Source organism: Eimeria necatrix, genomic scaffold, assembly GCF_000499385.1.
Source record: "Eimeria necatrix Houghton genomic scaffold, Enh_scaff863, whole genome shotgun sequence".
NCBI classification, from domain to species: Eukaryota; Apicomplexa; class Conoidasida; order Eucoccidiorida; family Eimeriidae; genus Eimeria; species Eimeria necatrix.
This window is the reverse complement of record NW_013654668.1, coordinates 1-12,976: the sequence shown is the minus strand read 5'-3', so window position 1 is coordinate 12,976 and position 12,976 is coordinate 1. Positions and strand designations below refer to the sequence as shown.

Below are 12,976 nucleotides of genomic sequence, written 5' to 3'. Positions count from 1 at the left end.
CCCCAACAGCAGCACAAACACCTCGCCCTAGTTAGTAGTTACTGCAGACGCTATCATTATACAAAGTTGCATTTATATATATATATATATATATATATATATATATATATATATATATATATATATATATATATATATATATATATTGTATATATATATGTGTAAATGTATATATATTTGTTTATTTGTTTCCTTTGACTGCGTTTCAAAAGCAAACAAAAAGTGGTTTCATTTCAACAAAAAAAGAAAAGTTATTTCAACAAAAACAAAAGTAATTTGATTTCAAAAAAAAACAAAAGTTATTTGATTTCAACAAAAACAAAAGTTGTTTTGTTTCAAAAAGAAACAAAAGTTGTTTTGTTTCAAAAAGAAACAAAAGTTATTTTATTTCAAAAGAAACAAAAGTTATTTTATTTCAAAAAAAAAAAAAGAAATTTGATTTCAACTCGAAAGCAAAAGATCTGTTGTTGGCCTTTCCAAGAACTGACAGCTGAAGTCTCTCAGCCGCAAATCACTCCGTCGCGTCGGTGATGCCCTGGCCCGTGCTGAGCAGCAAATAAATAAAACAATAATAAATAAATAAATAAAAGAAATAAAAAAAACAAATAAACAAAAGAAATAAAAAAGAAATAAACAATTAAATAAAAGAAACAAACAAAGAAAACAAACAAAAGAAATGAACAAACGGCGCTTTGCTGAAGTGCCTCCCTGCGCCGTGACCAGTGGACCACTTTAGCCTGACCAGTGGACCACTGGTCAGTGACCAGTGGACCAATTCCCCACTTGAACCCTTTTAATTCCTCATTTAACTCCATTTAACTCCTTTTAACTCCTTTTAACTCCTTTTAACTCCTCATTTAGCTCCTTTTAATCCATTTAACTCCTTTAAATCCCTTTAACTCCTTTAAATCCCTTTAAATCCTTAAATTCCTCCTAAAAGTCCCCAAATTCCCCCTTAAAATCCCTTAAAATCCTCATTTAAGTCCCTCAAAGTCGCTGGACTCACAGCTGGAAAGTGCACTCGGCCTCTGCCAAGTTGGGGGCGTCGAAGACTTTGCAAATTCGCTGTTCGCCTTTGCCTTTCCGCAGCGACAGCCGAGTTGTGGAGGCGTGGCCGAGGACGTGGCCGCCGACTGAAAAAGTTGGAGTTGAATAGTTAATTAAAGGGATTAAATGGAGTTAAAATGGATTAAATGGATTAAATGGAGTTAAATGAGGAATTAAAAGGGTTTAAGTGGAGTTAAAGGGAGTTAAAAGGAGTTAAAAGGAGTTAAATGGAGTTAATAGGAGTTAAAGGGAGTTAAAGGGAGTTAAAAGGAGTTAATAGGAGTTAAATGGAGTTAAAAGAGGAATTAAAAGGAGTTAAATGGAATTGAAAGGATTTAAGTGAATTAAAAGGATTTAAATGGAGTTAAATGGAGTTAAATGGAGTTAAATGGAGTTAAATGGAGTTAAATGGAGTTAAAAGAGGAATTAAAAGGAGTTAAATGGAATTGAAAGGATTTAAGTGAATTAAAAGGAGTTAAATGGAGTTAAATGGAGTTAAATGAGGAGTTAAAAGGAGTTAAATGGAGTTAAATGGAGTTAACTGAGGAGTTAAAAGGAGTTAAATGAGGAGTTAAAAGGAGTTAAATGAGGAGTTAAAAGGTTTTAAATGAGGAATTAAAATGGGGAATTAAAATGATTTAAATGGAATTAAAATGAGGAATTAAAAGGATTTAAATGGAATTAAAATAGTGAATTAAAAGGATTTAAATGAGGAATTAAAAGGATTTAAATGGAATTAAAATAGTGAATTAAAGGGATTTAAATGAGGAATTAAAAGGATTTAAATGAGGAATTAAAAGGATTTAAATGGATTTAAATGAGGAATTGAAATTAAATTCCGCGGATTTGGTTAATTAATTAAATAAAGTCAAAAGTAAGAAAAAAGGGCAAGCTGCTGAGGTGTCTAGACACACCAGGCTTTGTGGGGTTGGACACGAAAGTCAACCCGCCGCCGGGGTCGGACCTGCGGAGAAAAGAAATTAAATAAATTAAATAAAATTAAATAATTAAAATAAAATAAATAAAATTAAATAAAATTAAATAATGAAATAAAGGAAATAAAATTAAATAAAATTAAATAAAAGAAATAAAAAGAAATAAAATGAAATAAAAAGAAATAAAAAGAAATAAAAGGAAATAAAATGAAATGAAAAGAAATGAAAAGAAATGAAATGAAATAAAATGAAATAAAAGGAAATAAAATGAAATAAAAAGAAATAAAAAGAAATAAAATGAAATAAAATGAAATAAAATGAAATAAAGTGAAATAAAATAAAGGATATAAAATGAAATAAAACGAAATAAAGTGATATAAAATGAAATAAAATAAAATAAAATGAAATAAAAGGAAATAAAATGAAATATAAAGAAATAAAAAGGAATAAAATAAAAAGATATAAAATGAAATAAAATGAAATAGAATGAATTAAAGTGAAACAAATTGAAATAAAGTGAAATAAAGTGAAATAAAGTGAAACAAAGTGAAATAAATTGAAACAAATTGAAATAAATTGAAATAAACTGAAATAAAACGAAATAAAGTGAAATAAAGGGAAATAAAGTGAAATAAAGGAGAAATAAAGTGAAACAAAGTGAAATAAAGTGAAACAAAGTGAAATAAAACGATAAAGTGCAACAAAGTGAAATAAAATGAAATAAAATGAAGCAAATAAAGTGACCTCACATGACTTGGTTGGTGAGGACGACAGCGACGTTGAACTGTTCAGACACCTTGATGAGGGAACTCAGCATTTTATTTAACTTCTGCTGCCGCTCCGCCAACTCTCCGCGGCCGCTGAAGTCCACGCGAAACAAAGCCATGATGGAGTCCACAATCAGCAGCGCTGAAGTCCCTTCCAAGTCAAGTCCAACTCTCTTCAAATCCCAACTTCATCCAGCAGCAGCAGCAGCAGCAGCAGCAGCAGCAGCAGCAGCAGCGGCAGCAGCAGCAGCAGAGCAGCAGCGGCAGCAGCAGCAGCAGCGGCAGCAGCAGCAGCAGCAGAGCAGCAGCAACAGCAGCAGCAGCAGCAGCAGCAGCAGCTCTTGCGCGCACCGAATTTCTCCTCGCTCATCTGAAAAGGCGGAAATGAATGCGAGGGGAAGAGCAAAGAATGGAAAACTTTATTTCAAAAAAGAAGTTGAAGAAAAAGAAGTTAAAAAAGAAGTTGAAGACAGAAAAGTTGAAAAGGAGAAAAAAAGATTTGAAGAGCGCTTTGGCGCCGCTGCGCAGAGACACACCGCGGCCTTGCGGTGTCTGTACACCCGCCAGCAAGCCCCCAAACACCCAAGTAGCTTCGCAGCAGCAGCAGCAGCAGCAAACAACTGATGCATGCACAGCAGCAGGAGCAGCAGCAGCAGCAAACAACTGATGCATGCACAGCAGCAGGAGCAGCAGCAGGAGCAGCAGCAGCAGCAGCAGGAATTACCTTTGCAGCAGCAGCAGCAAATAACTGGTGCACGCACAGCAGCAGCAGCAGCAAAAATACCTTTGCAGCAGCACCACCAAACAACTGTTGCACGCACAGCAGCAGCAGCAGCAGCAGCAGCAGCAGCAGCAGCAGCAGCAGGAGCGTAATTACCTTTGCAGCAGCAGCAGCAAAGAGCTGGTGCACGCACAACAGCAGCAGCAGCAGGAGAAATACCTTTGCAGCAGCAGCAGCAGCAACAGCAGCAGCAGCAGCAGCAGCAGCAGCAGCAGCAGCAGCAGCAGCGTAAATACCTTTGCAGCAGCAGCAGCAAAGAGCTGGTGCATGTGTTCGGTGGTGTAGGCGCGGGCGTACATTACGTTGTCGAGACACCCCGCGCCGTCGAGGCCGAAGCGCGCCGCAATTTCGCAGATTTTTTCCGGGCGAAAAGTCGCCTCCGTGTCGACGTAGCAAACCTGAAAAGGCGTTCAATTTGGACTTCTTTTTGGAGACTTTTAATGCAATTTGAGGAGATTTAAAAGGCAGTTTGAAGGGGAAAAGAAATTAAATAAAAGAGCGGAGAAAATGGGAAAAAAACGGGGAAAAAAGAGGGGAAAAGGAAGAAAAAAGAGGAAAAAGAAATAAAAAAATGGAAAAATACAAAGTATAAAAGAGAAAAAGAAGAAAAAGAAAATAAAATAAAACAAAACAAAATAAACAAAATAAAATAAAACAAAATAAAACAAAATAAACCAAATAAAACAAATAAAATAAAACAAATAAATAGAACTGAGAGGACTTGCCTTTCCGCAGCCGCCGCCCATCTCCCTGGGGAGTTGCGCAGTGACGCACAAAGTGTGGCAAATTTGAGTTTTTCCAGTTCTGTTTTCGCCAAAGACTTCCGTTATCGACATCGTCTCCACTCCGCCCCCCAAAAGCAGGTCCAGCTGCGAAGATCCTGCGGAAATTGCATGCAACCAGCTGCCAAACTGCAGCAGCAGCAGCAGCAGCAGCAGCAGCAGCAGCAGCGGAAGCAGCAGCAGCAGCGCAGATGCCCCAGCAGCAGCAGCAGCAGCAGCAGTGCAGATGTCCCAGCAGCAGCAGCAGCGGCAGCAGCAGCAGCAGCAGCAGCAGCAGCAGCAGCAGCAGCAGCAGCAGCAGCAGCAGCAGCAAGCTTGCACCTGTGGTTATCTTCACCACTTTGGCCCGGCGCGCTATCAACTCGCCGCCGCTGATGAAGGAATTGCACAACTCCAACTTCATGGCGGCTTCGACGATCTTTTCAACTTTGGCCTCCGAGAGGCCTTTCACGAGAGCCAGGTCTTTTTTCTGAGTCGAGTTTATAAATTAAATTAAGTCCTTTTAAATGCGCGCTGCTGCTGCTGCTGCTGCTGCTGCTGCTGCTGCTGCTGCTGCTGCTGTCGCCTTACTGTGGTCTGAATCACGGAAAGCACTGTGCAGTAACCCGAGCCTCGCAGCTTGGCGATGTCTGCTGCGTTGATCCCCACGTTTTGCAACTTGTCCTTAAAATGGCATTTATAAAAAGAAATAAATTACAAAAAGAAGTCATAAAAAAGAAATAAAAAAGAAATTACAAACTTGATCGGCTCACAATGCTGATGAAGTGCTCCTCGTTGCCTTCGTTCAAGTCGCAGGAAGCCGGGACGGTCCCGACGTGCTTGCGAGCCGACTTGCTCTCTCCGAGAGTCGCCATTTTCCAACAATTGCAAAATAAAAGAAATTAATTAATTAAATGATAAAGTTCAGCGAGCAGTTTGTGCAAACTGGCGGGAGTGGATCCGCGGCTGCGCGAGTTGAACGGGCAAGCTGCCTATACACCCCAGCGCTGCGCGCGAACACCCGTTTTGAATTTCGCAAATTCGAAGACTTTTTTAATTTTATTTCTTCTAAATAAACTCCAAATAAACTCCAAAGCTGTTTTAATCTAAAAGAAACTCAACTGAGGACATTAAGGCGAAGTTTCCCGCTTCCGCGCTGCTGCAGCGTTTTGCACATTCCGATTCGAGCCCGCGCGCCTCTTCGACGCAGAACTTTAGCAGCTAAAACTGCAAATTAAATTAAAAAAAGAAACAGTTTTGTTTTGTTAATTAAATAGTTTTGTTTTTTTAATTAAATCCGCAATAAACATTTGCAATTCTGCATCTAACAAGCCCGCATTCAGCGAGACTGGCGCAGAGCCAGCGGGGCTTGTGGGAACATTCAAGTTCCCGCGGGGCCTCGCAGGGCCTCCTGAAGAAACTTTCTTTTTTATTTTGGTTTAATTCATTTAAAAGATAAAATGAAAATAATTAAATTAAATCAAAATTTGCATGCAGAGGGCTCGGAGGGGGCCTGGGGATCTTGGGGGCATTCAAATTCAAGCGAAATCAAAAAAAATCGAAGTTCATACAACTAATTTGCTGCAGCAGCAGCAGCAGCAGCAGCAGCAGCAGCAGCAGCAGCAGCAGGCCTCAACTTTTTGCTGCGCCGACTGGAAGCAGCAGCGCATGCAGTTTTTGGGGCTGTGGAGGCGGGTGGCAGCAGTTGTTTGTGTCTGAGGAATTAAATGGAAATAAAAGTATTTTTTAATTTCCATTTTGTTTAAATTTATTATTTGTTTGTCCACTTTGCCCTCAAGGGCCCGCAGAGCTGCTGCTGCTGCTGCTGCTGCTGCTGCTGCTGCTGCAGCGGCTCTGTGTCTTCTCTGTGTCTGTCTTGCATTTCTTGCTGCTGCTGCTGAGGCCCTGCAGCCTTGCTGCTGCATTTTTGATTTTCTTTTTATTTTTTATTTTAATAATTTATTTAATTCATTTAAATACCCCAAGAGGCGCTGCCTAGGGCCCGGGGGGCCTCGAGGGAGCCCGCCGCCGCCGCCGCTGCTGCTGCTGCTGCTGCAGCTGCTGCTGCTGCTGCTGCTGCTGCTGCTGCTGCTTGCAGGAAGCAGCAGCAGCAAATAAGTGCAATTTCAGGGTCAAATAAATGCGAATTTGCTTCCCAAGGGCCTCCAGCCCTGCGCGCAACTGGGGGGTCTCGGAAGACAGATTTATTTCTTCTTTATTTCCCTTTTTAGACAAATTAATTTCTTCTTTTGTTTCTTTTCTTTGTTGTCTTTTCTTTGTTTTCATTTCAATGCAGACAGCTGAGGCCTGGAGCTGAAGCTTCTGCTGCAGCAGCTGCTTCCTCTGCTGCCGGGACTTGAACTCCCGCTGCTGTTTTCTTTTTCTTTTTTTGTGGATTTGTTTCCGAAATTCATTTTTTATTTATTTTTTCTTTTTCTTTTCTTTTTCTTTTCTTTTTTTCGCTCTCCGACGCAATGGAAGTCCCGGATCTTTCGCAGATCGACGACGAGGAGGTCTTGACTCTGGTGCTGCTCGATTCGACGCATCCGCAGGTAAACTGAGTCGGAAAAGGCGCAAATTAATTCAAAAAGAGTAAAAAATAAAAGAAAAATAATTAATTTAATTCAAAAAATGAATTTTAATTGCAAACAAATGCAAATGCCGATTCGGGAAAACGGGAGATGCTGCGCATACACCCGAAAAGGACTTCCAGCTCTTTCGCTGCGCCGGCCCATCGCTGGCGCTGTCTTCGATCTTGAATTGACTCTTTTGTTTATTATTATTATTTATAAATATTATTAATTATTATTATTAATTATTATTAATTATTATAATTATTATTTGTTGTTATTTGTCACTTTAAGTTGCTTTTAAAGGCGCGCCTGTTTGCAGATCATCGCAGCTGCGACCGAAACCAAAAACTCCCTCTTGAGCACAGCCAACGAGGCAAGTTGAACGGAGGATTAATTCTGGATTTATTTATTTAAAATTATTTTATTTTAATTATTTTATTTATTATTTATTTTATATTTCTTTTTAATTCGAAATTGAACAATTCATTTCAGTTCAACAGCTCTTTCGCTTCGTTCCAGCCGCAGCGCTCCGTGTTCCGCTCTGCGCGTTCTCGCGGGAGAATTTGAATTTGCAGAATGGATATTTAATTCATTTTGGATTTAAACTTTCAAAAAAGAATTATTTGTTTTTATTTGTTTATTTATAATAGGATATTTAATTCATTTTGGATTTAAACTTTCAAAAAAGAATTATTTGTTTTTATTTGTTTATTTATAATTCAGTTTTGTGGAGATTTTTGTTTTTATTTCTCGAAAAGCCCCACTTCGTTGCTGCATGCATTCCAGATTTTGAAATCTGTGGAAAACATCAAAGACCGTCTTGTTGCAATTGCTTCCCCCTCCACCCAGGCGGACTCCTCCGCCCCAAACAGCAGCAGCAGCAGCAGCAGCAGCAGCAGCAGCGGCAGCAGCAGCAGCAGCAGCAGCAGCAGCAGCGGCAGCAGCAGCAGCAGCAGCAGCGAGGAGAAGAAAGGCGATTTTAAGTGCAGCCGCAAAGATGTGGAGGCGCTGCTGAAGAGGGCCAAGGCGGTGGTGGACTCCTCTTTGAAGTTGACATTTGAACTTGTGCGGAAGTGTTGATCTTTGGAGTTTTAATTTGTTTTTTTGAATTTAAAAGTGCAAATTAAATTCCTTTTTAGTTTTAATTCTTCATTTTGCAATTTGTTTTCTTCTTCAGGACGAAATGTCGTTCAAAGCGATGAATCCCATCTGGGGAGCCGAGAAGAGCGTCCGCCAGTCGCGGAAGTTTCTCGTGCAGCTTCTTGAGGTGGAAAATGCATTTTTGAATTCAAAATAAATTAAATAATCAAAATAAATAATTATTTTTCTTTTTGACTCTTAAATGGCTCTTAATCCTCGAGATCAGCTCAGAAACTGAACTGCAGCAGCAGCTCCATCTGCACAAGAACCTGCAACGCAGCTCGCGCCCAGCAGCCACAGCTCTCTAGTTTTTCTTTTAATTTAATTTTCTGTTTTTAATTTTATTTTTGAATTTATTTGCGGCGAGTGAAATGCGGAAATGGGAAATGCTGAACAGACAGAAGTGCTGTCTTGTGCATGTGAACGGGCGCCGACGAAGATCAGAAAAAAGCAGAAAGCGGAATAAAATGGACGGAAATGAGTGAAATGAGCGCCAGAATGCAAACTAATTGAAAAATAATGAATAAAGGAATAATTATTCAACTAATTAATTCAATTTGCCGCTTTGCGTGTGCTTTTCTGCACGACAGAAAGTGACCAGTCGAGGCGAAGCCCTCATTCTGTTCCTCTCTTCCGTCTTGGACAAATTTCCCTCCCCTCCCTCCCCTCCGCCTTCTCCGCCGCGACTTCTTCCAAAAGAAGAAGACCAAAAAGAAGCAAAACAACCGGAGGGCGGCAGAGGCCGAGGCAGGGGGCTTTTAATGGCCGGCAGGTCCGCTGCTGCTGCTGCTGCTGCTGCTGCACTTGCTGCTGCTTTTGCTGCTGCTTTTGCTGCAGCAGTTCGTTCTTTTGAACTGAGTCTGTGACACACTTCATGGGGTGAAGTTCTTCTTCTTTTGTTCCTGAACATTCCTCCGAGTTCCCGCAACTATTCAACTTCGTTTGCGCCGGCGTGGAGGAAGAGAGTGGCGATTTGCCCCTCGAGTTGCTGCAACTTCGGAGAGACTTTGCTGCAAACTCGGAAAGGAATTATCTCCGAAAAGGCCATTAATGTGGACTTGAAATCTCCGAAAAGGCACTTAATGTGAACTTGAACTCCCTGCTGCTTTGCTGCAGAGGCCGCGGAGTGCCCCTGGCGAGGGGCTCCGGCGTGGGCATTTCCCCCGCCTTTTTGAGTTCCGAAAGCGAAGGCTTGGGCTCTCCGTCGCATTTGCTTTCCAGCAAAGAAGAGGCAGGCGAGGAGGGGCCCCGGGGGCCCCGCAAGCACGAGCGGGAGTTGAGTCCCGAGGAAACGCAGAGGCGGTGGAAGAAGAAACAGCCCTCGAACGTGGACTGGATGCTCAAGTGCAAGACCAAACTCCTCGAACTCAAAGAAAGAACTGCGAAAAAGGCAGTTTCCGACGTTTTCATGACAGAAAGGGTGAAGAGCAGCCCTAGACTTTGCTCAAGTTCAGCTTTCCAGCCGATCTGCCTGCTGCTGCAGCTGAGTAGTTCCATTTTTGCCAACTTAATGCTCTTTCACTGAGTCCCTTGCGCATCTAAGCATTTATAGATGTGTTTTTTTGTGTTTTGTGCATTTGTTTCCACTTTTAGGGGCACAGGTTCCACAGAAATGCACAGCTGCAGCAGCGTGAACACACGAAGAGTGCCGCAAGTGCTGCTACCCATGCACATTTATTGATATATTTGAGCTTAAATCTCCATAAATATGTTTTGGCGATGGCACTTAGCCTTAAATAAGCGAAAAAGCACACATTAATGTGCATGTGCAGGTGGTAAACATACTTACTTCATGAAAACGCCAGCCTGCACATACATAGATCATTCTCGTTTGCCGCTATTACTGCTTAAATGACTGTCATTGCAATTAATATTCTCACTATTATTGTTTTTGTTTGTTTTCTTGTGATTAGGGTATTGCATTTTGGCGCAAATGTGCAAAATGAGAAATGTTGCACCAAGTGCACTTGGCTACGTAGGCGTTCTCAGCTCTGCGCACAGACGCTCCACAACTCCGGCTTTGTTTCCGTTTTTTCTTCTTCTCAGACGCTGCCAGAAACAATTTCTTTCATAGATCACAACGCGACTAAACTTGAGGCGGTCGCTGCGAAGAATCCATCGGCGTTTGCTGCGGAGGAGTGCGTCTGAAGAAAGCCGAAGGCAGCAGTTCCGGGTTGGGGATTTCGGGGAAATAAAAGGGATTTTCTGCGATCAGACATTGCCGTTGTTTGTCTTTTTAATTATTTAAATGTATTTAAACATAATTGAGCCTTTTTTCTTCGAATTTCGGCCTTCCTCTGCGCTGTTTTGTCCTTGTGGATGTTTTGTGATCAGCCGCTGCTGCTGCTCTTCTCTTTTATTGGATTAATTGTAACTAAGAGTTATTTTGCATTAAATGTTCTTTTAAATTTTCTGAAAAGCCCCTCTTTCGTTCTTTTCGTGTTTGTTTCCGCGCGCAGCCGCCGCGTCTTCATGCAAAGCATCGAGTCCTACATTGCGGGACTAGAGAGAGTGAGTTTAGGAGATTAATGTGGTGTTATTTACGCCGATTGTTTAATATTTAATTAATTTAATTAATTTAATTAATATCTTCGTGTAAAACGCCAATTATATTGCAAATGTGCACAATATATTGTAAATGTGCACGCGGCAGCTGCTAGACATAGACCTAGATCAAAGTGCAGATGCATTCATTGCTCAAACGAAGTGTTTTCCCCCACAAAAGTTCGTTTTTTCTGTTTTTTTTGTCTTTTTTGTCTTTTTTATCTTTTATTTTCTTTGTTTAGGCTCTGATGCTGCTCGCTAAAGAGACGCTGAACAAAAGACAACTAATGAGCCTCTTCGACAGCGCCCTGAAGGTCGAGCGGCTCACCACGCCTTCTGAACTCTTGACGGAAATGTAAGCCAACACCACACAGCAGTTCATTTATTCTTATTTTCTTTATTTCGTGAAGTTTAATGAATAATTTTATGCTTCAAAAGGCTCCAACTTGATTCAATGAATGCGCAATCCTTGCGCCTCTCTGCACCGGCAATACTTGTACAAGTCCGCATGCGCGAATATCTCGTCTTGCATTCGAAATTCACAATCAGTTTGCATAAAATTCGCAAAAACTCGAAAAGTTTCGAAGAAAGATCAAACAAAAGACTGGTGAGAAATGAGTTTCCTCTGCGTCTCAGGCGCAGCATCATATCGCTGTTGAACACCTTCGCCTACATGCCGAAAGTGGACGACGACGACTGAGGCGGAGTGGAGAAAGTGTTGAACTTCTCCGCCGGAATTTGTTTCAAAAAACCCAAAAGGAGTTTATTAATTGGGGAAAGAAGAGCCGGTAGGCCCCAGGAGTTCCTGTCGATGCAGCATTGCATCGAAGTGTTGGTGCTGCGGCCGGCGGCTGCTTGCGGCAGGAGTTCAGCAGTTTCCCCGCAATGCATGCATGTGGGAAAGATATTTTATGAATTTAAATGCGTTTTTGCAAGTCTTTTGATGGGAAGTGCGCGGGCAGCAGCCAACTGGCGCCTGACACTGTTAGTGGCAAAGGGAAAGAGCGCTGCTGAGATCCAAAGGCGAAACTTCGAAGCTGTGGCAGCTCCTTGTCTTCAGTTCACGCAGAGGGTCCAGAAAACTAGAATTTGCAACTAATTGACGCAAAATAGATTAAAAAGACTGTCAAATGGACTAATTCAAGTGCAGACAAGCAGCTGAAACTCTCAAGTGCAGCGGCCAGAAACGAAACCAGATACGGGAAAATGAGGAGAGTCCAGTCCGCCTCCCGCCATTGCAGTTCGCCGCCAGCTTTACTGCGTTTGCAGAAAGAAAGGCCAATTAATTTCATTTAAAATAAGTAAATAAGTAAAAGCAAAACTTCCAACTTTATTTCCAACACGGACACCACTCCACCACTGACACCACTGGGCGCCAGTTCCACTGCCAAGTGCTTCTGCATGCGAGTCTGCTGTCTACTTGACATGAAATGCATTAAAAATGCATTTAAAATGCATTAAAATGCATTTAAAATGCATTAAAATGCATTAAAATGCATTTCAAATGCATTTAAATGCATTTAAAGTGCATTTTAGAGCAGAAAAGATGCAAAAAGAGCTCCTAAGTGCCGTATCGCTTTCGGTTGAAGGGCGGCAGCGAGGGCTCCGCCGCCCCCCCCGCCGGCGCCAGCTCCAGCAAGACCACTGCGTGGTCCACTGGTCCACTTTTTCCCGCGTTTGGACTTTTAAATTGAGTCCCTGGGGGGCATTTTTCAAAAGCAAAGCCCACGAAGCTTCTGTGTTCGCTGCTGCGCAGCACCTGCGCCGCCTGCACGCAGCAGCTCTTGCTGCTGCTGCCCCCTGCTGCTGCTGCTGCTGCTGCTGCTGCTGCTGCTGCTCCGTCGGGGCCCCTCTCGTGGCTCACGGGAGAGTCCGCGGGAGTCGTTGCAGAAGACCGCGTGCTGTCAGTGCCCCCCGGGGAGACACACGGGGGGCCTTCTGGGCCCCACAGGGCAGCAGCTCCTGCTGCTGTTGCTGCTGCTGCTGCTGCTGCTGCTGCTGCTGCTGCTTCCGCGTCCTCTCCTCCAGAAGAAAACATGGACTCCGGCAGCACGCGGGGCACGCAGAAGGAAGCTGCGTAAGCTGGAGCCGACGAGATCGAAATGGCCCCAGCTGGCCTGCTCTTCTTCAGCTGGCGGTGGGGAGAGCGCTGCAGCAGCAGCTGCAGCAGCAGCAGCAGCAGCAGCAGCAGCAGCAGCAGCAGCGGCAGCAGCAGCAGCAGCAAACGACAGGAAACAGCACCATTCGTTCAAGTTGAACGAAAACTGAGCTAAACATAAGTTGAATTGCGCTGATTAGAGCTGCAAGAACTTTTTAAAAAGATAATTTAAATTCAGAAAAGCTGAAAAGAAACAAAGATTGGAGTTTATTAAAAAGATAATTTAAATTCAGAAAATCCGAAAAAGAAACAAAGATTGGAGTTTATTAA

General features: G+C 42.4%; 3 protein-coding genes across 3 annotated transcripts; 2 read left to right on the top strand and 1 right to left on the bottom strand.

Annotated features, from left to right (window-relative positions):
• Window positions 1-4,538: 4,538 nt before the first annotated feature.
• On the top strand, window positions 4,539-5,187 carry ENH_00080110 (hypothetical protein; the record flags this gene model as incomplete). Its single annotated transcript, XM_013583246.1, has 3 exons — window positions 4,539-4,781; window positions 4,883-4,975; window positions 5,065-5,187. The coding sequence occupies 3 exons, from the start codon at window positions 4,539-4,541 to the stop codon at window positions 5,185-5,187; spliced, it is 459 nt and encodes a 152-aa protein (XP_013438700.1).
• A 1,578-nt stretch (window positions 5,188-6,765) lies between these two features.
• ENH_00080100 (hypothetical protein, conserved) lies at window positions 6,766-11,248 on the top strand (the record flags this gene model as incomplete). Its single annotated transcript, XM_013583245.1, has 9 exons — window positions 6,766-6,843; window positions 7,651-7,929; window positions 8,042-8,131; window positions 8,595-8,776; window positions 9,121-9,424; window positions 10,051-10,142; window positions 10,464-10,515; window positions 10,791-10,903; window positions 11,185-11,248. The coding sequence occupies 9 exons, from the start codon at window positions 6,766-6,768 to the stop codon at window positions 11,246-11,248; spliced, it is 1,254 nt and encodes a 417-aa protein (XP_013438699.1).
• An 861-nt stretch (window positions 11,249-12,109) lies between these two features.
• Window positions 12,110-12,709, bottom strand: ENH_00080090 (hypothetical protein; the record flags this gene model as incomplete). Its single annotated transcript, XM_013583244.1, has 1 exon — window positions 12,110-12,709. One exon carries the CDS (start codon window positions 12,707-12,709, stop codon window positions 12,110-12,112), a length of 600 nt encoding a protein of 199 aa, XP_013438698.1.
• Window positions 12,710-12,976: the final 267 nt, after the last annotated feature.